We start from the raw sequence: 26,032 nt of genomic DNA on the forward strand, positions 1-26,032 counted from the left end.
TTTTGTCCTACTGCAAAGATTCCTAAAAAGCTCAAGTGTGTAACCAAATGTAAAGCCTGAACAACTGAGACTGGCAAAAATCTTTGTTTAAAGAAAAGTCATTAGGGATTGAATTTAAGAGATGTCTCCTGTAAGACAGTTTCAAGAGTTGTATTATCTTCTGTATTATCCAATGTAATTTCAAAAGAACCTAAGAGATTGGAAAATCTCTTGGAAAATTGGTTTCACGGTTCAATATATTTAATTGTGAAGATTTTAAAATATTTGAGTTCAGAAGCTTCCCTTGTGGTTCAACATTCATCCTATTTTAGAATATTCTCAAATCTGCTTACAAGGAGAAATTTATTTGTCTAGAGTTATGTAGAAAAGGCAACTTATTGGAGAAAAACTGAACCTTTACTAGAAATGCAAAGCATGTAACTAATAGTCAATTTTTTAGGTACAAAACTATTATGATGACAGGAAGTAGTTGAATAAAAAGAGCACTTTAATAAGAATATTAAGAGTTTTACACCTAACTGAAATTTTTAGCCAGAGATTTGTCACCAAAAAGGCCCCAGAATCACAAAGCAGTTTTTAATGCTCTATTATCTTATCCATGTTTCTGTACTCAACATCAGTTCTAACAAATCATCATTTTGAAGTGACATGATAAAACAAAAAGTGTCTGAGATTAAACTAACAAAATACAACCACATAAATCACAGAATTAATAATAATCAGTGTTAAGAAACATATATTGAGTTATTTTCTCTCTTTGAACAAGTATGTGATTGTATAAAAGTTCCAGGAACATATTTTCTGATTTAGAACTTGCACTGCTAAAATTGCCAATGTCCATGCAGACAATCTGCAGTTAAAAATCTGGCCATATTACTCAATTTAATGATAGCTGGACATCTTAGGATGCCAATGTATGTAGAGACACATTCCCAAGAAGTCAGAAGTACTGCCAAAATCTACACAGCCTCCTTTATTTCATCTTTATGTATTTTAATATCTTCGTCCTTCTCTATTTTTTTCACTCAAACTGATTGAACTTTATGCCATACATATTTGGAGCAGAAGACAAAAACATGTAAATTTTATGAAGACTGGTCCATTTTTTTGAAAAGAAGCACTGATTTTGAAAAGCTGGAAGAAATCCCCAAATTCACAGGTGTCTCAGTATTCTTACTCTAAAAATATGTAATGAACAATACACTCAAGGTATGTTGAATAAATTAACTTGAATTTGAACAGCTGAATAAAACCCCATTACACTAGATCAAAGAAAGTAATTATTTTGATTTCTACTTAAAGGAACAAAAGCTTATTAATTTTTCTGTGAAAAAGAAAACCCACTTTTAATCATATGTATATTAACACTATCAAAATTAATATGAACCTTGGTAAGTTTTTCAAAATGCTCTTCCTGATACAGTGAACTTAACCATAATACTTTACTGCATTAAATCTCATTATATCGAGACTTACGTAAGTGTAAGTAATATAGGTGAAGTATCATAAATCTACAAAAGAGGCTCCAAAACAATTAATAGCTATTACAATATCAATCATCATTGGTGATTTTTACTTTCATCTTGCTTTCTAGTTAGCTGTCTTCCTTACACTGTCAGTTTAGTTAGAATATTTCACCTACACCTCACAATATGTCAAAAGGAAGTAGACTCATGCTGTGAAAAGCTGGTAATTTTATTGGGTTCCTCTACCTTTAAAAAATCTGTTACTTGGCCAAGTCTGGTTTCTGAGATCCTTTTTTGCAGGGAAATTGAGGCAAACATTTTTATGTGGCCTATGGTGTCTGCTCACAAGAAGAAGAATTTATATACACAAGGATCATTAGTGCAGGGTTGCACCCATTAGGCTATAATAACCGTCGGCTAGGACAAAAAACAGATCAGCATCATGCATTCAAACTAACAGGCACACATAAAAATACTTGCCAACTACATTTCCCATACAAAGCATTGCTTTGAATATAAACTTATACCAAAGGTATTTAACATAATTCACTTTTAAAAAATGAATCTAACAGATTCCCTGCTGCACAGATTTCTCATACTCTGATCACTTCAAAAATGTAAACCAAAGAAAAGCTGAGAATTTAAAGCATACTGTGTGCAGTCTACAGACAACTTTAGAACTTAGAGGTTAAAATGAAAAATATACTTATCTCCTCTTAACAAGCTTAAATACCAACAGTCTTAAGTCTGACTTTGATATACAGCCTCACTCCTACTAAACACATTTTGGTTAAATCAGGATTTAAGTCCTGCTGACAGAGCTTACATATACTCAGCAATATCAAACCACTTAATATGGCAATTAGACTGTGAAATATGAAGAAATCACCTTAACTGCTCTCTAATGATAAAACAAAAATACATTATTTAAATAAAAAGAGCTTGCCAAAGGTATATGTATTTGACCTGGAAGTATTTAATTGTTTTATATTCTACATTCTGTTGAGTAAGGCTTGATTTCGTGGGAATATTCAGCCCATCACTGGGAAACTGAAATTAAATTGTGACCGATCTGGTCAATTAGACAATGACAACAACTGTTAAATACAAATCCCTACATGGCAAAACTGGCTAAAATATCCAAATCACTTTTGTTTACTTCTGACAAATTGATATGTTATAAACTTATTTAAAGGTTTTCTCCACTATTTAACTGTCATGCAACACAAAAAAATACACATAACAAAGAAGCACCATGGGCACAGTGTGGGTTTAGAAAACTAAGAAAGCTCAACTCCTGAAAGAAGTCATGAGCAAAAGATTCTAGCACTAATGTCAACCTACTCACATCATGTTGGATGCCCAAGGCAGATTCATAAAAATGTATGTTGTGAATTTTCCCAAAAAAGAGAATTTAATTTTAAAGAAAATTTAATTTTAAAGAAAACCGTTTCCCAACTTCTGAGGTGGGTATGCAGCTATCTCTATACTTCCTGCATAGTATACAGTATACATAGAATGCACACATGTAATGTTCTGTGTAGGTGGGAAAGTCACACAACTTTGGAACAACAGTTTTTAAACCCTTATAATCCATACTTCCACTTTCACTTTCAGCTGAAACCCCATAAAACTCTTTGCACGTAGTGCAAGTAAGAGATATTCCAAAGCAATTCTCTTTACCCAGAAGTATTTCCAAAATATAACAGAGAAACTACTTGTGCTGCATGGTATGGCTAATACACAAATTGGAGCTGCCTTGGAATAGTTTGGCTTTAGCATATAACACATAGTCTTTAAGATGCTAAGAAAGTGCCTGGTTAACAATGATACTGGTCTCTAAAGTTCAGATGTGCTGTAAACTATAAACTGCACTAAGAAAATGCAACCTATTTATATAACTGCTATGATCTCTCATCAGAGGAAGACCACACAGCTCATGGGATGATTAGAAATATAATACTGAATTAAAATGATTATTAGATTGATCAGCAGTCTGGCTGAGTTAATCTGAAGTTCACATTCCTCCAATTATTTACTTCAGTATGTTGACAATGGAAGGTAAATCATTAAGTTGAAGAAAACCAGTCAGACACTTTTCAATTGGTTGACTGACATTGTACAATACTATCATAACTATGTTTTTTCTAGACAGTTTGTCCCCTTCTGTGGCATGATAGTTCTTTGCATTGCTCACCATCAGAATATCATTACTGTGACACTGTAATAAAAATATATTCTGCTATTGGGGAGAGACAAAAACACCACAAAAAACAATGAAGGTGAATCTACAAAAGCAGATGGCATGATCTAGGCTTTTTAACAAATTCCACTCTAATCCATCCCATCTAAGTGTGATCAAATACCAGTGTTCTCAGAACATTGCAGGACCTAGGATTTGTTCTTCTCTCCCACCTATATAGAAGATATTAGGACAGGTGCAGCATGACAGTGTCAACTTTTCCTCTGCATCATATAATACCAACACTACTCAAAATAATTATTCAGTTTTACATTGTCTTCTCCCTAGACTGTACTCAGACACAGAAATGAATTTAAACTTATCTGCAAAGGATGCATTTCACTCTCTCAAACCAACACGTGTGGAAGATTCCCTTCCTGAAGTGTGGCAGCTGGCTCATTGTCAGATGCAAACTGAAGCATCTGAGTGCCAGATATGGTCACTTGCTTGTTTTGCACTGCCAAGTTATCTACAGAACATGCTGTGAAGTTATGTGCTTTAATGTGAGAGTGTAATCCTATAGATGCAGAAATCTGACACTATTTTAAAGGACCGTGTAATTTTTCTCGTGATTTCTTGTTTTGTCTTCTCTACAACTTTGCATGCATCTGTATGCACAGGGCAGTTTATTTGAGTTTTTCTCTTTATTTCTGTAACTGCTACATACAGAAGAGCAAACAGTATACTATACATAGACAGTAAATTCATTTGTACATAACTTTTCAACAAACACTGTCAGAAAAACTTGAAATATTTTTTTTTTAATTTTTGACTTTCTTTTGCCTCAAGTTTCTCCATTCTCCATTGCAAGTGGTCAAAGACCATTAACTTTTCCCTGTTTTTCATGTACTGAATTAGGCCATGAAAATTGGCTTGAAAAAAGAGATGAGTGCTTAATTTGCATGTTTCTTAGAGGTAGCTCTTAGTAACTTCACTTTGTAATGAAAAAAACCACAATCTTTGACAGTCATGACCCTATGATCACATGCTTTTTTGGTTAGGTGTTATCATGAGCCATTTAGCCTATTACGAATTTTTTTTCATCCAGTGCATTGACTACAGTAGGCTTCAAATAATTTTTCTGCTGACAGGCAGGACTGCACACAGATTTAAATTACATAAAATGCTATGGGAAAAACACACACTAAAAGAGAAAAGATAATTCCACTTTTGTCTTCATATTCGTATGCATTTCTAAAGGTCCCCTCTATATAACAATGTTTTCCCTCAGTCTTGTGAACTGGGGTTTTTTCCCTAGGTAGTCACTGAACACAGATTTTTATTAGAATCACTCATCCTGCTTTGTAATTTTTTTTTTAAAGTTCCACTGACAGTATTCCCAAATTGTGTTTGTAACTCCTAGTTCTTTCCATAAGCAAGAGACAGCATATCCTATTGCCTCCTTAAGCAACACATGTGGTGACAGGCCAGTCATTTGCTACCTCAGACTAGAGAGGGTGATGAGTCATAAACTTTTCTTCAGTGACAGCACTTGTTTTGCTGTCTTTCTCGTCCCAACACCCTAATTTTCATTAAACTTGTAGGACTACATTAGCTATGTCTGCACCTGCAAGTAGTGTAGTTTTTAGATTTGTAGACAGCAACAGCTGATGCTGAGGATTCAGTGTTCACACTATACACATTTCAGGGAGTTTTAACTATCTCTGATTTGATCCTGGGGTATTTAGAGCCTGCTATAGGTGGACACTACTGGCACTCTCCTAAAGCAAATCTCAATTTAATTCTGAAGGATGTTTGTGCACTCTGAAACTGCTCTGCATTGCTTTGCAATGCAAATACAGCAAAGGGGATAACTAGTAAATATGATTCAAAAGTGCACTGCTGATTCAAGCTAAAAATGCTAATGTATACATACCCAAATATTTGAGTCATTATGTTCTCTAAAAATTTGGCATAAATTGGCCAGAAGTTTTCAAAAGCTATAGGAGTATAGCAAACAACTAAGAGAGATAGAGATGTTCTATTTTAGTAGAACATCATGGCATGGAAAATAAAAAGTAATAAAAACCATCTCTGAAGATACTAAAGAATACTACCCAGTTTTTATAATGCAGCTTCTATCATATCCCTATGCTGCTGTAACTTCTGCCAGCAAATTATTCAGACCTTTAGTAATAGCAATTTTTTTCCATCTCATTCTGATACCTTTCACACAATACTGGCAGGCATAAAGTTATTCCTTCTTTTCCTTATTCCCTTGCATCCCAAGAGACATCTGTAAGCCCTTTTGCTTTTAAAGTGCTAGATGCTCAAAGGCTCTTTTGAAATTAATAATAATCAATGCCAGCAGCATCTCAACACCCTACCCAGTATTTGCATGTGATGGAGGGAAAACAATAGCAAAAAAGGAGACATCAACTTGAGTTCTTCCAGCAGTTGTTTTAAATGGTGAATATTTTCCTTTTCTTAATGTGAAAAAGAAATAAACAATATCCTTAAACAATATCTTTTTAAATCCAGAACATAAGCAGACTCTCAACTACCCCAGTGTTCTGAAAAATCTGTATTTCTCTACAGTTGTACTAGCAAACTCAAATAATGTCTACCAGTAATGGAATTTACACACTGAGTAGCTCTACTCTTTGAAAAATGCCATCCAGTAATTTTCTTTCTGCTTGTTATGTGGTAACATAATTTTGGGATGTACTTTACACTGCTAATGAAGCAAAATTTAAACATTAAATAAATAATGACTGCATGTTTGAAGACCTAAAGATTTATGTATAAGCCATCCATTTAATTTTTTTGGTGGAGGACTTGCTTTAGAAAAAGCAGGGAACTGCAGGGGAGAAATATGAAAATACTGAACTGAAAATGATATGCTAACTGGAATGCTATAGAAGGAGCTGTACCTAAATTCAATTCTGATTATTAGGTGGAACTTTTACATATAGTGGAATATACTGGAAAAATTATTATTCTGATAGCTTAGAGGACTACATTCAAAGCACAATCTGTAATGTAAGACATTCTCTGAGGGCTATGAGAAAATATCCAAGGAAGTACAATATACTAAGTGTAAGAAACACCTACCTTGTTGAATATCCTTCATCTCCAGATGCAAACTCGATATTAAAATTCCTACGGTTTGAGACCGTTTTCCATCCAACAATTTGGTAATCTAGAAAGATGAAGCAAAATGATCTGAGATCAAATGAACACCCTACAAAGGATTCATTCACTTTAACAACAGAAGCTAATTCGTGAATTGAATTTAATGTTTCTCCAAACATCAAACCATTTTATTAACTAAATGTAGTAGTAAGACCTTCATCTTATCTTCATGCTCTGCACCTTAACAAACAGCTTATAAACATAAGACTGAATTATCACCAGGTCTAGTAAAGAACATCACTTCTTACTTGTAGGATGCTATTAAACAGGTGGGAAAAAAAAGGTACATAGGATATTTATTCTGGAATATAGTTTTTCCCCCTTCTTCTTAAGGTGAAATTTAAGAATTATTTAAGACACTCTACATCCCAAGGTCCTTAGCTTGTCTGCTTGGACTGTTGTTATTTGTGATTCTGATTTATGTCATAAGGAAGATATGACAGCAGCACATCACAAAATGCAATACAGACACAAGTTCTTAGAAGTGTTCAGATCCAAGCAGTCGTCTTACTTCCTAGTGCTGATGAACAAGAACTATTAAAAATACTAACTCATATGAAAGATTAAAACTAATAGCTATGTTTTCCAAAAATTCAGATTCTTAGTATCTGAACAATATTTAATCTACTTCCAAATTTAATTTTAATTTTTGTGTGACACTAATATTTTGATATTTAATAATGTTAAAAACTTTAAGTAATTGTTATCTCTTATTCCTGTAATATTTTTATAGATGCTCACACTAGAGACAGTTAATTAAAAAAAATTATACTAACTCATACAAACATTTCCCATGTTTTATGTGATTTAGGAATATTTAACTGTGCAACTATTTAGTCATTCACCTATACAAAAGTAGATTTGATGACAAATACAGGAAAAAGAGAAAGGATAGTTAGTTCTTATTTATAACAAGTTGGAAAACATGCTGTCTTCAACAAAGATTTGACTGATATTTTATGCCCCTCTTGTAGGGAATCAAAATTTAATAAACTTATGTCAACGTAGATATTGTATATTTTCTGCCAAAATTTGAAGAAAAATCTATCCTGAGAGATTTCTCTGCCTATATGTATGGCACGTAAGCTGGATATTAAGAAAGTAATATTATTAAAATTATTTTCTTCAAATGACAAAGGATTCAGGTTCTTTATCTCCTGAGTACACAAGTACACAAGACGATTTGGCTACAAGTTACCTTTAAAGAACACTGCAGAAGCATCGCATCCTGTTGACTGAGCAAATGTAACTAACTGCATGGTTTATCATGGTCATTTCTGAAGCTTACATGAATTTGCTGAACTCCGAAGCACATTAACTTCTTACAGGGATAATTACAGGGTTGTGTAGTATGCAATTTGTATAGCATTCACTGACCTCCAAGTTGACCTTGTTCAGGGCAAATTCATAGGTTGTCATAAACCCCATTAGACATGCCTAGTTTGAGGCAAAACCTTTCCAGACTATAGCTATTGCAGATAATATGACATTTGAAATCATTCTATTGAAGTATTTTTTTAGTGTTAATATATTCTCCAAATACAACTAGCTCCCATTGCTAAGCAAGACTTCCTCCTTAAAAGAAAAAAAGGAAAGAAAAAGTGAAAAAAGAAACGAAAGAAGACCCTATGTATGTTTTAAAGCTAAACCAGAGATTCATGTTTTAAAATGGCAACTGACTGTATGTTCACATGCATTTTAGACAAATGTACACATGGTCACAATTACCAGGCATCAAACTAGACACAGACTACCTAAAACAACTTCAACCAAGTAATTGAAGGCTAATACTTTATTCATTAGGGAGCAAAAATGGAGGAGAAAGACAACAGAACAGTTTAAACTGGGCATAAAACTATTCCAAACCGATAGTTATAACGTTAAGCATTATACAGGACTTCTATCATAGATTTTTAGAAACAATGTGTACCTTGAAAGATATTACATCTAAAGATATAATTAGTAGTAAAGCAGAGAACAAATTTTCAGAGATACTAATTTTGTCCCAAATTACAGCTATTCTGGGAAAGTCACTGAGAGGGAATTAAATATGTGCGTGAATTCCAAATAGAAAGGAGACACAAAAATCAGCACTTTTTTAGTCCAATAAAAACATCAAGCAATCAAAAGGAAAGTTTGTAAAGACTGCACTGAACTATTTAGTCTATGCTTTTAAAAGACAAATCACTGATCACTTCTCAGCATATTGGGACTTGTTTGTAGCTGGCAGTGACAGGTAAGCAGCTAAAATCCAGCTGATGCCAGCTGATGCTGCTATGTCAGCAGGTGGGGTTTGCCAACTGCCTGCTGCTTCTCCAGACAATGAATGTATCATTCTGGCTTAGTGACAAAATTGTGACTGCTGGTGATAATTCATTTACGTCAGTAATCCATAACATTATTTGCTCTATGTGGTTTTTCCCTGTTTTTTAATGTTATTAAGTTAGTTGATTTGCTGTACACAAGTGTCTCATCTACATATTTCAAATATTTATCATCTAATTTAAAAGTGAAGATATACTGAAGTTTGAATACATTCGTAAATTATTCTGTCATTTCCATTAAAAGGTGTTTCTCTAACATAGGCAGAAATGTATTTCATTGAATACTATAAACCAGACTTCACTGTTTTGTCTAACTGCAATGTCTACATTCTGTCCAGGACACTTACTGGTGCTGAAATCTAAAGAGACTCAGTTTACTTTAGTGATTAAAAGCTAAATCCTTCCTCCTGGTGGTGCACGGATTCTTTCCACAATACTTAAATTTACTGAGAGAAGCCATAAGCTAAAGAGCTGTCCTGCATATCACAGTGCTTCCCTCTATTCCCACTCATTAACTTTTACAGTGAGTCAACCGCCTGGGCCCATAAGTAGACTGCTGAAACCCTGTTCAAACAGAAGATCAGGCACAAGAAGCCAAAGATCATGCCCCTCAAGTCATTCTACATAAATACTCCAAGAGTTACCAATGAAATTTCAGAAGCTTAAGACTAGACATTATCTTTCTATTCCTACTCAGAGGAGTGCCAAGTTTAACTATTTCTTATTTCACATGGATGAACCATTTTTAAAATATTTTAGGAGACAGAATTCTATTTACAATTTTATTAGCTTAAAAAAAACCCACTATCTTTAGCCTTTTGCTAAAGGACACACAAATGGCAATTCCTCAGGCTAAAACAGGAGGTACGAAATAAGCAAGTAAGAAACTAATTTCAGTATCTTTACTCCTATCAAAACTGTGAAAATTAGACCACAAAACAGATATTTACTCCTTATGGATACTTTCTATATTCTGCTTGACTGCAGAGCTTTGTGATAAACAAGGAAATATCAGTGATTTTTTTCAGCATACCACAAAATATAAAAAGAAAGTGAGAGTGCATCGGAAAAGCATGCACTAGCATTTTACTACTTCTGCTTTAGTTTGAACACTGTTTATTATCTTATGCAGACAGCTGAAGACAGTCATTGTGTTTCAACGCTGCAAAGCTTCCAACATTTTCTGCAATATCTGCCCTTCTTGCGGAAACACAAAATTCATTAATTGTAATTCCTCATTTAGTTAGATGGACAAAAAACTTGCTGACAGACATATCCCTTTCAGTTAAAAAAACGCAATTCACTCAAAATATTGACACTCTTCTTAAATGAGAACACATGTTAATAATTATGTGAAGTCTGTTAGAGATAATAGACAACAGAAAAGCCATTATCTTTAATGTCCTCCTGCGTCTTTGAAATGATAATCGTTGCACTAAAGGGCCAAAAATGATTGATGGACTTTCATTTGGAGTATACACCTGACACAAATTACTTGACATTTACTCTTTGTTTCGTAAGATGAAGACAGAGTGGCATCACAAACATCCAACTATCCTGTTTCTTGAAAAGATGTAGAAAATAACTTGAGTTTTTGAGGATAAATTACTAACAAGTGCTCAAATATATTGGAAAAACAAATGCAACTTCAAAATATGTGTTAAGTTTAGCAAAGGAACTACAGAATGCATATGGAATAAATCGCAGCAAAGGAATGTTCTTTTCTAAATAATCCCTTTTTCAGAATTAGAGAGAATTAATACATAATGAATCGCATCTTTTATTTAGTCCCAAAATATATGTCCTAATTCTCCCTTTCTTCTATTTGGTAATATAAGAATTTTGGTTCTGCAAATTTAACAGGAAAGGGAGAAACTATGGCTTGAAAACAATAACGTGCCTATCAGATTATATTCAAATCTATAAAAGCAGAGTTCTTCCAGAAACAATGATGAGGTTTGGGTTTTTGGTTGGTTTTATCTTCCAGAAAAATAGGTTACAGTTTAATGCTAATTGTTTTTTGTTTCCATTGTTTTCATAAGCAGCTATGGACCTTAATGGTACTGTACTGAATCTACTTACAGTTGAACATTTTTGGTACATAAAACTTCATAGTTTAAGTCCATTTACATTTTAGCAAATATAACTTAAAATTTGCTTTTCTAAAGAGATCATACATTCCTAGACAAATATTTTTAATTGAGTGTCAATGGAAAATAGAATAGATGCAGAAATCATATGCCCAGAATGCTCCATCTGAAATCAAAGCGTAAGAAAATAAAGAAATTATGATGAACACAGTCTAGATTAACAGATGCACTTTCACAAGCATGTCAGCGATGCTTTAAAAAATGGAGTTCAAAATATGAGTCATATTCAAAAGACAATTAAAGTCTAAATGTCCAACAGAATCAATACCTAAACTGAAGTTATGAACTAAAATAAACTGGTGGATCTAGCCCTTCTTTTTCTTGATTTCCAAGAAGCTGTAACTTCTCAGTAATACCGAAAATAGGACCACCTACAAGCATTTGAAAAAGGTTAACTAAAGACTCCAACACTTTACATGGTATAAACAGTTTTAAATCCAATGGATATTATCAAGATGCACCATACCAGTAACTTACACATTTATATTTAGCTAACTGAATTAGCCAAAATCAGAAAGAAATTTATTTGACTCATATTTAGGTGCTAATGAACTTTTGCTTTTTCCAAAAATTGCAAATTTGCCTACTATAGATTCAATCACTTCAGAACTAACTGTGAAATAAATCCCACTCCTTCTATATATTATTTATCTACCTAGAGTCTCTGGGAAAGTCAGCAATCATCTCTTTTCCATTTCATGCACATCAGCTCCAAAAAATCACTGCATTGTATTACGTCATATAAGATTATAATGAATTTAATCTTACCCTTCAAAAAATTTTTGTGAGAGAAGAATTATAATTTTAATATTTAAATATATTGCACTTTATTTTGCTCAAGCCAGTAAATTCTCCCAACCAGAAAAGACAAATTCTGCTCTAAAGACATATGTAAACACCCAGAATATTAATTTTTATCATTATCTACATAATATCTTTGAATAAAAGATTGCATATTTGCAGAGAAGATAAATTCACAAGAAACAAGAGTTTCATGAATTATTTCAGAGGATGTAGAGTTGGAAAAAAATAAGTTCTTCCAAAGCTGCTAAATTTTCCAAATGGATGGATAATCAAAGAAGCATGAGCAGCCACACAGTTTTCAGAGCTTCTAAATCCAAATAAGCATTACCATAACTAACTACAAGTATATATAAGTTTACTAGAAAGTACTAGAAAGTACTAGAAAGTATCTGACTTCCATTTAACCTATACTATTTTTACATTGTATCACTATCAATTGAATGTGCTATATTTTTCCAAAAGAAGTTATTATGTTTCTAAAAATAAATTAAATCACCCTCTATGCAGTCCTTTAAGAACTTATATCACCATTGCTGCTGGAAGGTTCTTAATTTCCCTTCCTTTTTTCCCCCACTTAGAAGCCTCTAGAAACTGTGTAACTCAGGGAGTCATTTTTTTGTCAGGCATGAAAGCAACAAATTTGGGAATTATGAAAGTGCTTCTTCTCTTGAAAAAAGGATAGCCAGCTGTTTCCATCCATAGGACAATGGACAGAAAGTGGGCTTCATGCCTTTTAATTGATTAACAGTGTCAAGATGTTGAAAAGGCACCCAAAATGTCATCCATAGCATTTCTGCACTTCAGGACAGTATCAACCATATGTGTATCATTCTAAACAAACTTTCCTAAAGATCTCCCAATACAGAAGCCCAATTTCCCTAGCCAAAACTCTTCTGCATTCCATTGGTATCCTTACTGTTAAGAAACCTTTTCATAATTTTTCTTTGCAGCAGCTGCATGCACTTGGTTACACTTACTCTGCGTCCCAATCAACCTTCTCCTTTCTAGACCAAAAAATCATAATAATTCAATTCTTTTCTCAGGGACTATTTTTACACTTTTCACCACTCTCCCTCTTATTGACTCTTTACAGTTAGCAAACTTTCTAAATGAAGGACTGCAGTGCCTAAATCTAGATGCAGTTCCTAACTGAGACATGGCTGAGTGTTTTGTCTTGCAAGCAATACTTCTACTGATCTATCCGAGTTCTGTTTTTCCTTTTGGTAGTACCCCAATTTGACAATTCGTGTTCCTCCTGTGAGCCATTACAATGGCAAGACCCTTTCTCCTAAATAATTACCCAGTCGGTTAGCCAGTTGTACCCCATCTTATTTTTAGGCAGCTGAGTATCCTTAACTGTATTAACCTGGTGGTTAACTGCATCAGCTTAGTGCTTATCCTTGTCTTTCAGACCATATCTCAGATACATGAAAGCTTTTGTACTTCAGTACATTTGAAGCCTTTTGCAAATAGGTGGTGGCTGCAGAGTTAGTATTTCATTATCGAAGTAATAAGTGAAAATACCAAAGTAACGACAAGCAGCACAGAAGCACACCAAGTCCTCACATCTTCTCCCATTTTGACACTGCACGTATATGTATGAATATAAATATAGTCTATATTATAAATATTTATTTTAGAAATTATATATTATATTGTAATTAAATTATATATGTAAGAGTGTATATAACATGAATATATACTCACAAGTTTCCCTTCTGAGCATAACCTGCCAAGTGGTAATGGAAAACAGACCATCCGTTCTATTTATACAGAATCACACAATCAATTAGGTTGGAAAAGACCTCCAAGACCATCGAGTTCAACCTATGACTGAACACCACCCAGTCAACTAGCACATGGCACTGAGTGCCATGTCCAGTCTTCTCTTAAACATCTCCAGGGACTGTGACTCTACCACCTCCCTGGGCAGTCCATTCCAATGTCTCGTCACCCCTTCTGTGCGGAAATTCCTCCTAATGTCCACACTAAGCCTCCTCTGCTGCAGCTTATATAGGACAACATTTAGATATTTCTGGAGGAAAATGGCAGATGTCTATCAGCTGTAAGCAAAAAAAGCACAGCTTACAGTGAATTTTTTAATCTGTTTCGCCATAAGGTGCCTACAATGTCGACATATGGGTAAGAATGGAACAAAGTGAAATTTCTATAGGTTTTTCACAGAAGCATTCATTTCATGGCCTAAGCGTGATCATTCCAAGTAGTTTCACAAAACTAATGATTCTGAGAATAAATTGAATAATATTGTTTTATGTGGAACTGCAAGAGAAATGTAAATAAATGGTAAAGATGTAATAATTCAACAGGCTACTGTTAGTCTCCTTAATTTTATAAAGCCTAGTTAAATGAGAAATTTAACTTCTCCTCTAATTCAAAAGATAAAATCTTACTTCCAGTTGCATAAGGAACTTGATTGTGAGGCATGATATACAAAAAGAAAATGCTTCTGTACTCAGAAAATTAAAATTTTGTTTCAATTCTAAATTTTAAATTGACCAAATGATGGAAAGTTGAATACTGCTAACCCCAAGTTTTTAAACTCTCACGGAAAGCCCACAGTTTGTTAACGCCATGATCATAATCCCATATGACACAGCAATAGATATTATTCTTAATTTATCTCTTATGAAATTTGTTTTTGTATTTTTACACAGTACTTTAAAGGAATCTTTTTCATTTCATTAATTTCAGGAAATATATCCCTTGTCTTAAAACAGTAAGTTTACCTTTAATACAAAAGCAGAATCATTCAAACAGTGACATAAATAATGAAGATATCTTTGCAATACAATACACTGGTTGCTCGAAAAATTGGTATTTATTATTATATCATTATTTTCTGTAACTATTATCCAATTCAATTTTGAATAAAGCTAAGAGAGATCATTAAAAAATCACGCTGCTGTAACAGGTAAGTTGGTTTATAAAGCAGCAAGGAAAAATACAATTTCATCTTTCAGGATACAGGCCTAATCCTGTACCTGCTTTGCTGTCGCCCATCTGGAGAAATGAGTCTACTTCCTTAATTGCTGAGATTTTAAAATACAAAAGCACTTATCTGTACATATTAATTCTCCATTAAAGTTACATTGGTTACATTCTTCAGAATGGTTATATTCTTCTAAGTTATTTAGAAACCTGTATTTTCTATTAAATACTTCTTTCTAAAATAGGTAAATTTATGAAAGAAATACTAGAAATAGAGCATCAGAAATGGGATGGGAACTAACGGGATTTATGGATATAGCTGCTACTAAAATATCACATACACTTGAAGTGTCTGTCAAGTAAAATATGTTGAAACATTTCTCACAGAGACATTCCCATCCAACTTCAAGCTAATATTTGAAGGACTGTAGCAATTATTTCTTTGGGCTCTACTTACAAATGCCAGCATGTCCCCATTTTTCATTTTTTACTTCTTGCATCGTATGAGTTTGAATTCTATAAGTTCTATAGCCTTACTTACACTTCTCATTAGCTATTGTGTTAAGACACAAGACAGGAAGTTTATGATCAAGATGTCTTGACAGATCTGATTGCACCAACCTGGGTGTGTATATATATATGTGTGTGTGTGTTTCACATTCTCTATATTATAAAATCGAAGGTAGCTAGCACAGCCCACATGCAAAGTGCCCTCTTGTGGTTCCAAGCAGATAAACTCAGAGATTTATGATACACGATATGTTTAAATAGTTTCTGACATGTAACCATGCTGCTTCAGGAAAACAGTATTGATTATTACTCACCCTAGAATTTTTCTGGAAGCAAATACTAGTAATGCCATTTCTTTTTCCTATCTGCACGTTCTCTCTGTAGTGGATCATGTCTGAGGCAGACAATACCTGCCCTACAGCAATGACACACCTCCTGCATGTAGCTTTGGCCATTAAAGACATGATTGTCCTGTACCTTCCTGACACAACTCTTCAGCTATACCAGAAAAAAAATATTTGGCATTCCTTATTCAAAATGTCTCTTTATACTTTATTTTTCCAACAACATTAATCTCAGTGAAAGAGAGGTTTGCTAGAGTAATTTAATGACAGGTGTTAATTATAAATCAGTTCAAGGACAGACTAATGGCCTGAAATATTGGAACTTTCCAATATGAACTGGAACTTCCATTCAGTTCTCCTACACAATACTTTTTCTACCTCACTGTAATACGAAACTTTCATTATCAAAGGCAAGAAACCTTCCAAAGTAAAGAATAACCTCGCATTCTCAAGCAAGAGTTGAATCAGCAATCCACCCATTTTGCTTGTCTGTTCATCCTCCAAAAGACCCCAAAGAATTAAAAGGTAGTTTTCTCAAAATGAAAAATTAAACAATAACACACACAAAAAAACCCCAACAAACAACTCCCCCCCAATAAGTACCTTTTTGGCCTTAGTTTTTTTTTCGTAAGTCTCTGATAATGGTTTTCTTTTTTCCTGAGTGGTGTCTTTGGAGAATAAATATTCAAACTCAGTAGTATCAAGTATATCAGGTTCTTCTAGTGATTCCCATAAAGTTGGCACAGCAGTTTTCCTGTAAAGTGAAAAGTAATAATAAAATTTCCAAACATTTATGATGATAGATTTAACTATAATAGATGAAAATCCATGATAGATTTAAACTCAAAGGAACACAAAGGGCATTCCTCCCCTACAACTTGCTCTTGTAAGGAGTGAAAATATTTTGCTATTTGTTTTAGCTATTAGTTTTAGCTATTTAGTCCACGCCTGCTAGACTATCGAAATGCATTATTTGAATTGTACAGTTCTTTGTACAACAAATGCAGTTTGTGCAAATACATCTCAAGAGATTTCTGCCACTTCAACTAGGATTAGGAGTATTTCAACAGCAGCTTTTTTGAGAAATTCCCAGTAATCTATTTAGACCTACAAAAATAAACAAAATCAACAAATAGTGAACAAACTTTATCCAAGCATATTTTAAGAGCATTTGGAGTAATCTGTATAGGACTTGATTTACTCCATGTTAGCTGCAGATGTTGTATGCTCATATTTATCCTTGTTGCAGCTCTGACAAACTCGAATAATTATGTGGCTTATATTCTGGGAGCCTAGCCAGTATTCTTCTCCATACAATCAACTGTAAATTTTAAATGTGGATTATCTTTCCTTCTTTTTTTGCCTTCCAAGACCAGATTTAGCTTTGGATCAGTCTGAAACTTGTTTACACAATCCTCTAGTTTTATCTGGATTTGGGGGAAATACTATGTAGTGCTACAAACATCGCACTTCAATTCTGAAAGGGCTTTGTATCAAAATTTCAATGCTTCAGGAGTGGAATAAAACTGCTGAGGGCTCCTCTTGCCTGTTTATCAATAGAAGGTGGAACAACTTCTTCCAGCAGATGTCACTAAAAGGCAGTGAAATTATTTGCAATTAAAAAAGGTGATGAAAACCACTATAAAATACAAATGCCTGATGTCACTAAACAGATGCAATATGCAACAAAATGGAATACTTATGAATTCAAAAGGTACCTTTTTTTTTGTTTCAAATTTAGGATCTTTTTAATACTCAACTGTATGTCTACTATGGTGAATTTTAAGGAATGCCTATTTTTTTCCATTAGCATCCGCTGATGCAGCATATTCTGTGTCACAGGAAACACTTAGAGCTCGACAGCTTCACTCTCCCTGATATTAGCCATAGTGTCAGCTATGACACTAGAAGAATGAAGGATTCTTTCTGCAACAAGAAGTCCTGAAGAGCTGCTGATCTGAGCAGCAAACCCTTGAAGAATTTTCCAGTTCTAGTACAGATCATGAAAACGCCGAATCATTACATCTGGTGACCAGTGGTTCATCAGAATGCTTAGACCTTATCTTGCAAAAGCTCGGTGAACTAAAAATATTTCAGAGAAAAACAATTTGATTTCAGTGAATCAATAGGAAGAATTACAGTAAGGTTTATTTATGGACCAACTATTTATTCACTGTGAAAATATTATGCACTAGTAATTTTGGGAAAGTAAAACCAAAATGTTCAAGCTTCCTGCTCCAAAGTATTTCAATGTTTTTAATTCTAAAAACCTGAATAAATACAACTAACATTTTATTAATATTTTGTTCCTGTCAACTATTTTATATAAAATATTAACACCTTACAATGCTTTGTTATACCAGAATAACGGTACTTTCTCATCAAAATAAATTCAGAGCTGTAAAGTAAAATAAAACTCATATTTAATTACACTTAACTGCAATTACTTTAATGATGTTTAAATGTAATGGAACAATAAAATAAAATATCATTGATAATAATTTTATTAATTTACATAGAATTGTTACTATGATACATAAACTATAATAAATAATTTCTAATAATTCATAATACAATATATAATATAGTCAGTATACAATATACTGTGTGTATATATATTACAGCGTATATAATATTGTGACATGTTATGGCTGTAAGTCATACAAAACAATATAATTTCATTTATTAGAATGTTTAAATTTAGTATCTTTCAACTGCAGTTATGTAAAAAATAATTTTGAACACAGATAATTATTTGAACTTAAAGATCCAAATAATCATGTAATTTCATTACTTGCACAATGCAGGACCTGAATTAATGAGTACGTCCTTGTTAAACTAGAAGTAGAAGATGTAATTTAAGCATCCCCCAAAACCACTTTTTGAGCCGTCCCTCCTAATGGAGCTCTGTATTACATTAATAAACACAAGAACCAAAATTAGAATCAGTCAAAATCCAAAAGAGCAGCTGAGCAGCATGTGAAGCCACATACCACTGTGGCAGTAAGGTATGCATGCTGGCCCAGAAACCGTAAATGGGAGAACTTCTTTTCTCTTGTCAGCTGAATGAATGGGTAGCATAAACAAAAGATTGTGGGATCATTTCAAAAAGCCTGTCCAAAAATTGTTTACTTATGCCTGTTCACCAAATTATCACTTACAAACAAATCAATAAAACACATGTTTCACAGTAACTTTGGATTTGGTACAATAGAATACACTATTAGACTGTCATTATAGAATCATAGAATGGCCAAGGTTGAACGGACCTTAAAGATCATCTAGTTCCAATGCCCCTGCCATGGACAGGGATACCTTCCACTAGACCAGGCTACTCAGAGCCCCATTCAACCTGGCCTTGAACACTCCAGGAATGAGACATCAGCAGCTCCTCTGGGCAACCTGTTTCAGTGCCTCACCACCCTCATAGTAAAGAATTTCTTTCTTACATGCCATCTAAATCTACCTCCTCTATCCCCTAGATTTTACTGATATTGGAGGTTGCCCCACCTCAGGTGCAAGACCTTGTACTTGGCCTTGAACTTCCTGAGCTTTACACAGTCCCACTACTCAAGCCTGCGAGGGCCCACTCTGGGTGGCATCCCTTCCCTCAAGCATATCTAAGATTTTATCCCTGTACTAAATCACAGTAAGATGGGTAATTTTTTTATTTTTATATCTATTTTTTTTTTTAAACTACAGTACTGAGATTTGTCCATAATAGATGCTTCATATCATAGGTTCCTGAGCTGCCTATATTTACATATATGCTTTACTCTTCCTGCTCAGACAGAATTATACACAGACGTTAGGTTCCAGTTTAACTCTTTCTAGAACTGGAATCATAGAGGATGACACAACATAGTTCTTTGAAGATAGAATCACATGAAGTGACTGGAAAGCAAAAATGAAACTAAGTTCTTACGTGACCAAACTTTAACTTCGGTTCTAATTCTAATTCAGATTTAATAAAAAAAAAATAAAATCTTTCTAATCTCTTGGCAACCATTTTGCTTTTTAGTGCTAAATCTAGGAAGGACCCTGTCACTATGGTTATCCATGGAGTACTTGGATGACTGGGTGAAAAAAAACACAAAAAAATATGGTTTTGTTATGATGCACAAAATTTCCATTTACAATGCATACAATATTAATTGAACTATAATATTTTAAAAAAACTTCCTATGATCTATTTCTAGACTTCAATTTTTTTCTAGATTCAATTTTTTTCTTAAAGCATATCAATTCCATGCCTCTACACTGATTTTGTTACACATTCCTAGACTGTTACATTTTGTTATTAGATCTTAAATAGTATACCTTAAATATCATACCTACCATGACAATTCTAAGTAGTGATTCTAAGTCCAAGTAAATATATTTTACCTGCTATCTTGCAATTGTATCCGTGTCCAGTACAAAGGCTTCATGGGACGGCTAGGTTCAATGGCAGGTTTTCGAGGACCTTGGTTTGAAGATAAAGTGCTATTAAAAAAGAACCCAGGCCCAGGAGGTGGAAGAGGTGGAGGTAACCCAGATCCAGGCAGTGGAGGTGGAACAGGAGGTCCCAGCCCTGGAAGTGGTGGTGGTGGCGGTGGTGGCGGCGCTTGCAAATTCCTACAGCCTTCAGAAAGTGGAGGTGACAGTGGTGCACCAGATCCAAACTGAGATGTCAGTGAAGTTGGACCCATTGGCAAAGGTGGTGGTGGAGGAACTAAACCTGACAGTGAAGATTCAGGAAGGGGTGGAGGAGGAGGAGGAGGTGGTGGTGGTGGAGGAGGCAGCATTTGTTTTGGTTGACAAGATAAGACACTTTCTGAAGACTGTACATTGTAATTGTCCTTATTTTCACTTTGGGCAGAAATACTGTGTGACAAAGAAGAAATATTAAGCTTTTTGGGTACTATTTGGTTATTTTTCACAGCTCTGTTATCTTCTTCACTAGGCTTTATGAAAGTTTCTCTGTCAGTCTGTATACATACATTTCGGTATGCCTTTGGTGGGTTATCATCTTCAGTAGAAACACCAATATCCTTTGCTTTTTCATTTCTTCTGTTTAACTTATTATCAAGTTCATTTTGCAGATGTGCAATGGTTTCCTCAAGCTGAGCAGTTGATACAGCATGTTCTCCACGAATATGGAATACCCTGAGTTCAAACTGAGACTGCAGAGCAACAAGAAAAAAAAATCCCTTAGTGCAAATATTCTTCTAATATTTGCTAATCTGCACTTCTAATAAGTGCTAATTTGATAGCAATTAAAAATCTTCAAATTTAGACTGTGTTCTTACATTAAGCAAAGAGAGAAATACTTCACTTTGCTAGTTCTAAATGCCTTTATTGCAAGCTACTACATAATTTGACAATTACTACTCATTAAAGAAATGTAAGCAGGGTGTGTTTCAAAAAAACCATATTTTGTAAGTAAATATCCAGAACATCAATTTGGGCAAATTCTAAGTTGTACACTGTCTTTAAGCAGACTTACTGTTTTTTAATTGAATGCAACAATTAATGGTATATTATGGAAAAAGAGGTATCTTTTTCAAATGTTATCATATTTAATTACATGATTTTATTGACTATTTCGTTTCATAAATATGCCATATATATATGTAGAGTTAACATGTTAGGAAGTAAAAAGTAGATTAAAAACAACAGAAGTCAAAATTCATCCAGAATACAATAAATAACAAATTAAAATAATTTCTTAATCTATTAAGTGCTATCATCAATTAAATTCACAGGGATATACATAAATTCTTCAAGTATATCTTTACTATTAGATTAAAACTTCCTTTCTACCAGGTATACTTTAATCTACAATTCAAGAAAATAAATCTTAGAACTAAGAAGATCAAGATAATTTCACTGAATAATTAAGGAAGGAAGAAAAAAACCCCCATTTATGTTACCACATATAAGAAAAATATAAAACATTTGGTATAGAAAGATCTCCTTTAAATAATACAATTCAATCCAATCCTGCTATTCCAGATGACTAAATCTCTACAAGCTATTTTCTGTTATGCCGTGATACTACTATCAGGCAGCTGGCTGATGCTATCTTGTTTCTTTGCATGGTTCTTTCAGGATCCCTCTACCAAGGGAAGCCAACATTTCAACAGAAGCCATAATGAGCTTCGATTTTCCCAAATTCCTGCAGGCACAATTTACACTTAGGAAATTCCCACACAGTGCTTGTCAGAAGTGGCAACACAACACTTCCTACTTACCATTCCAACTTGGGTATTAGGTCGGAGTTCATAGTTTATGGCATTAATTAATATACATTCAAGTAATACATGTATAATGTAATATATTGGACTTTATATTGTACAAAAATGCTTGATTAGATATGCAAACAATATACATTATTTCTTAGAGCAGTATGATCAGCTTGTACTCTAATCAATTTCTTAAGATAAAATCCAAGGTAAACACACTGAAAATACTGGGTACAAAATGCTCCTTTTCTCAACTGGCAAGTGTAAAGGTCAGAAATCAAGTTTAAAGTCTTGCAAAGATAATGAAACAGAGATTTGCATTGGAAATAACCCAATTTATTTTAGTTTTATAGAAGAACTAGGAAGAATATGTACAACAGAATAGATTTGCTTAGCTTTTTCTTTTCCTGCTGTTACTCTATCAAAGTTTGTTGTCACTCAGCTTTATTATTAGTTCAGTTCAACTATCACAAGATTTTTGGCCATTTGAATTGTTCCAAAGAAATCACCTGTCTCTTTAAACTTGGCATACTGACCCATAAATGAGGTAATGAAGTAAGTTTGCCTTAGGGAATTTAACTGTTTTTTTATCATAGTATTTTGCTCCTATTGGACATCAAAAACTCCCCCATAGAACAATTTACTTTGAACATTAGAGATTTTCCCAGCAGTAAATCTGAGGCCACCTTAAAAACACACTGTAAAACAAGCACAGTATCTAACAAAACTATTTATTACATTTAAATGGGCATGAAAGCAACTGTATTAGTATTATAAGCCTTTTCAAATACAGATCTTCAGTCTTTATATTACAATATAAAATTGGTGGTTTAAACTCAAAATTATATTTGAGGTGACTGTTTTATGCTTTTTCTTGCTTTTCATTCTTTCATATTTTCAAAATTATTTTCTGTTAATACAGAAAATTTATATTAACAAGAATTAAAGCTAAAGTTATCAAGCACAAGAAAGAAATGCAAGCTTAGAAAAAAGGAAACATTGGAAATGTATGTTGAACATCTCAATGTAAAAGATCAGTCATATCCAACTGAGTGAAATAGAGTAATAAGAAATAAAGTTTTTAATTACTTTTTATCTCAAAATAATTATTTTATTCACCGTAAGATTAAGTAATATTGAAACCTTTTCAGCTTGCATATCTAATACTTTTGACAAAAATTCTAGAATATGTATATTAATATGTACTATTTTTATATATACACATAAATAATGCATATATATTCTTACTAAAGGTCTGCTTCCTGGCAAATATTTCTTAAAATGAGAGGAAATGCTTTAATATCATATAATGAATCAAATGGAGATCAAACATGATTAGAATAAAATAGTTTGGTCACAGCTACTTTAAGCAGAATGAAATCGAAAAAAATTTCAGCACGTAACAAGATGTCTGAGGGAGGTAAGGTGTGGGAAGAAGGCTGGAGGGACAGAAGATATGAGAGGGCAGCTGAAAACTAGACCTTATAAAGCCACCCTATGCATGAATGAAAATGATTTATTTCTGAAGAAGGGTAGAGGATTTTGAAACCTATTAGAGTAAAATGCCTGTATAAATTTCTGTGTGAAATGAAGACATTACAAAGAACAATGTGGGAGATGTTCATCAGCATGTTTTAGACATAGAGAATAGCAGCTGTTTTCATATGAAAGCTGCGTTTGCCACTTTGCTGACTTGTACAGATGCCTAGTTGCTCGCTTCTCAGCAACACTCATAAAAAAAATTGGGATTGTATGGCCAGATTCATCATCAAATAAACTAGTGCAAGGAACACATTTCTACTCCCTGACCATTTCACTTTCTTGCACCATGAATCTGCTCTTTCAGAGAATGTATCAAATTAAGCCCTCAAGCCTTGGCCTGTTGAGTTTCTCTGGCTTTTCTTTGTATCAATGACTCTCGCCAGTTTTTTTTAGATATTACTCCCTCTTCTGTACACACACACGCACGCGCGCGCACACACACAAGATTGATACAGCCACCTAAATTTCCATGACAGCAGAGATGTATTTTCTCCAGATTACTTTTACAAATACCATATTAAAGGTAGGTATGTTTCAATAAAAGCTTATTACTATTTTCATATTGCTAGCTTAAAAGAAAATATAAGTATGTAAAACAACGTACTGTTAAGGCCTTAATGTGCTGGAATAAGTTTTCAATCATATATTTGAAAGTACATCCTGAACATCTTAAGCCTGATTCACATAGCAGTATCCTACTGAAAAAAGTTGCCTTACTTTGGTACAATCTTTCTTGCATTCATTGCCAATATTAAATATGCAAACAATACTGTGCTAGGAAGCTGAAGAACACTGTTAAAATTCAGAATTCATAAAAATTTTATCGGACAAGGAAGCAGTCTGAAAATACATGCTACAATTCAAGAAAGAGAACTGCAGCACACATAGGTACTGGAGGGATTGATCAGTAGTATGGCAATTCTAGGGGAAAAGGATCTGCGAAGGACAGCATATCACAGACTGATCGTGAGTCAACAACTCTGTATCAGAATATATTAAAAGAATTGTCATACACAAAAAAGTAATCTTTGTGCTTTATTTGCTATTCAAGCCTCATCAGTGCAGCTGCACTCAAAAATCAGTTTAACTTCTCGAGGTTTGTCTGGTATCTGCGACTGAAACAGGTACGATCCATTTTCCTTGAGTAAAATCAACTCATGACAGCAAATAATCCCAGCGGACATCTCAGATCCCTTAGACACAAACATTTATATATAAGCTCAGAAGGCCTCTATTATCCTTTTCCTAAAAAATAATGGGTAAAAGAAAAGTCATCCCTAAACAAAAAGAAAAAACCATACAACAACGAAAACCCCCCCATCAACAACAATAAAAAAAGACCCCTCTTACTAAAATATATGATACTGTCATGGTACAAAGATGATTATGCAAATATTCAAAAAAACTGAAACACTGTAACCTGGAAAACAAGAGGAGCATTTGGAATGGCTTTCCAGTGTCTTCCTGTCTTACACCCATTCCTCTGCCATGATTCCAGTTCCTTCCTTTTGGCACCTACTACGTAACTTGACACAATACAGAGAAAAAAATATAAGATATATTTTCTGAGACAATGCTAACAGCTCAGCCTTGGTTCTATGAAAGCCAGGAAATTAAGAATTTCTTCAAAGGAAGATAAAGTACAAAATTTGAATCACTGTACTGTTACAGTATGAGATGCAAAATCATGTAATTAATCACAAAAGCAAAAGACTAAATCCTCTCATTCAGAATGTAACCTAGAGGTTGTTTAAATGTCTTTGAAATGATAATGTGGATTGACACAGATAAATCTCAATACCAATGTGACAGCTTTTCTCTGTGCTCTGATAGGTGACAGAAAGACTACAGTCTCATTTAATACAGTCAATATAGTCAATTACAGTCAATTAAATGCAATCCACTCAAATATATTTGTTTTGTTACTGATTTATATAATGTGATTTTACGTCAACAAAAACTTTTCAACCATAACACAGATTTGCTCTGATATGAAAAGCTGTGAAACAATTTGTATGTATGAATATGAGGAAAGTATAAATCTCTACAGCAATCTACATTCAAAAATCAGTTGCTGGTTTGTAATTAGTCACGACTTATTTGCACCATAAATGTTAACAAAAATCCCGAGCAGTTTAACAGTAAAACATAAAAAAAAAAAAAATCTCTAAAACACTGTCTAGAGCAAGCAATATGCAGAACTTCGCTTTGAAACTAGCAAGTTAATGCTCCACTGTCAATGCCTAATACTTTTTCACTAGTGTTTACAGTGTAATTCTACTCTGAAAAGTAAGTGTGTAAAAATGACACATATTTAATGAACAAAGCTATTCTAGGTA

At 33.7% G+C, this 26,032-nt stretch overlaps 1 protein-coding gene across 1 annotated transcript in view; it reads right to left on the reverse strand.

The window, feature by feature from the left end:
* The window catches only part of FMN1 (formin 1), a 130,359-nt gene that overhangs the window by 65,398 nt on the left and 38,929 nt on the right, over nt 1-26,032 (reverse strand). Inside the window, exons 4-6 of the mRNA XM_017827387.1 lie at nt 20,311-21,089; nt 16,528-16,678; nt 6,763-6,850 (exon numbers count right to left, since the gene is read on the reverse strand). Of these exons, the coding sequence (XP_017682876.1) occupies nt 6,763-6,850; nt 16,528-16,678; nt 20,311-21,089 (1,018 nt within the window). The remainder of the gene's footprint in view (nt 1-6,762; nt 6,851-16,527; nt 16,679-20,310; nt 21,090-26,032) is intronic.

This window comes from Lepidothrix coronata, unplaced genomic scaffold, assembly GCF_001604755.1.
Source record: "Lepidothrix coronata isolate B3197 unplaced genomic scaffold, Lepidothrix_coronata-1.0 Scaffold138, whole genome shotgun sequence".
In the NCBI taxonomy this organism is placed as follows: domain Eukaryota; kingdom Metazoa; phylum Chordata; class Aves; order Passeriformes; family Pipridae; genus Lepidothrix; species Lepidothrix coronata.